Source organism: Acanthisitta chloris, unplaced genomic scaffold (assembly GCF_000695815.1).
Source record: "Acanthisitta chloris isolate BGI_N310 unplaced genomic scaffold, ASM69581v1 scaffold29985, whole genome shotgun sequence".
NCBI classification, from domain to species: domain Eukaryota; kingdom Metazoa; phylum Chordata; class Aves; order Passeriformes; family Acanthisittidae; genus Acanthisitta; species Acanthisitta chloris.
This window is the reverse complement of record NW_008675832.1, coordinates 3,117-3,330: the sequence shown is the minus strand read 5'-3', so window position 1 is coordinate 3,330 and position 214 is coordinate 3,117. Positions and strand designations below refer to the sequence as shown.

At 72.4% G+C, this 214-nt stretch overlaps 1 protein-coding gene across 1 annotated transcript in view; it reads right to left on the bottom strand.

The window, feature by feature from the left end:
* Nucleotides 1-8: 8 nt before the first annotated feature.
* LOC103803366 (laminin subunit beta-2-like) overlaps nt 9-214 on the bottom strand; it is a gene marked incomplete at its 5' end in the record, with an annotated part of 3,315 nt that continues 3,109 nt past the window's right edge. The window contains one exon of the mRNA XM_009075914.1: nt 9-214. This exon is cut by the window's right edge and continues 1 nt beyond it. Coding sequence (XP_009074162.1) covers nt 9-214 — 206 coding nt within the window.

Genomic DNA, 214 nt, shown 5'->3' with positions numbered 1-214 from the left:
CCCTGGGCTCACCTGGCCCGCTGGGCATCCTGCAGCAGCTGCCCAGCCTGGCGCACGTCGCCGGCCGTCTGCTCCAGGATGGCATCCACGCTGGCCAGGCTGCGCACCCGCATCTTGATCTCCTCAGCCAGGCGGTGGATCTGCGCCGGGGCAGCGGGGAGGGACAGCTCCAGCACCCGGCTGGCTACCACCGCGATGCTCTCCGGGTCAGCCC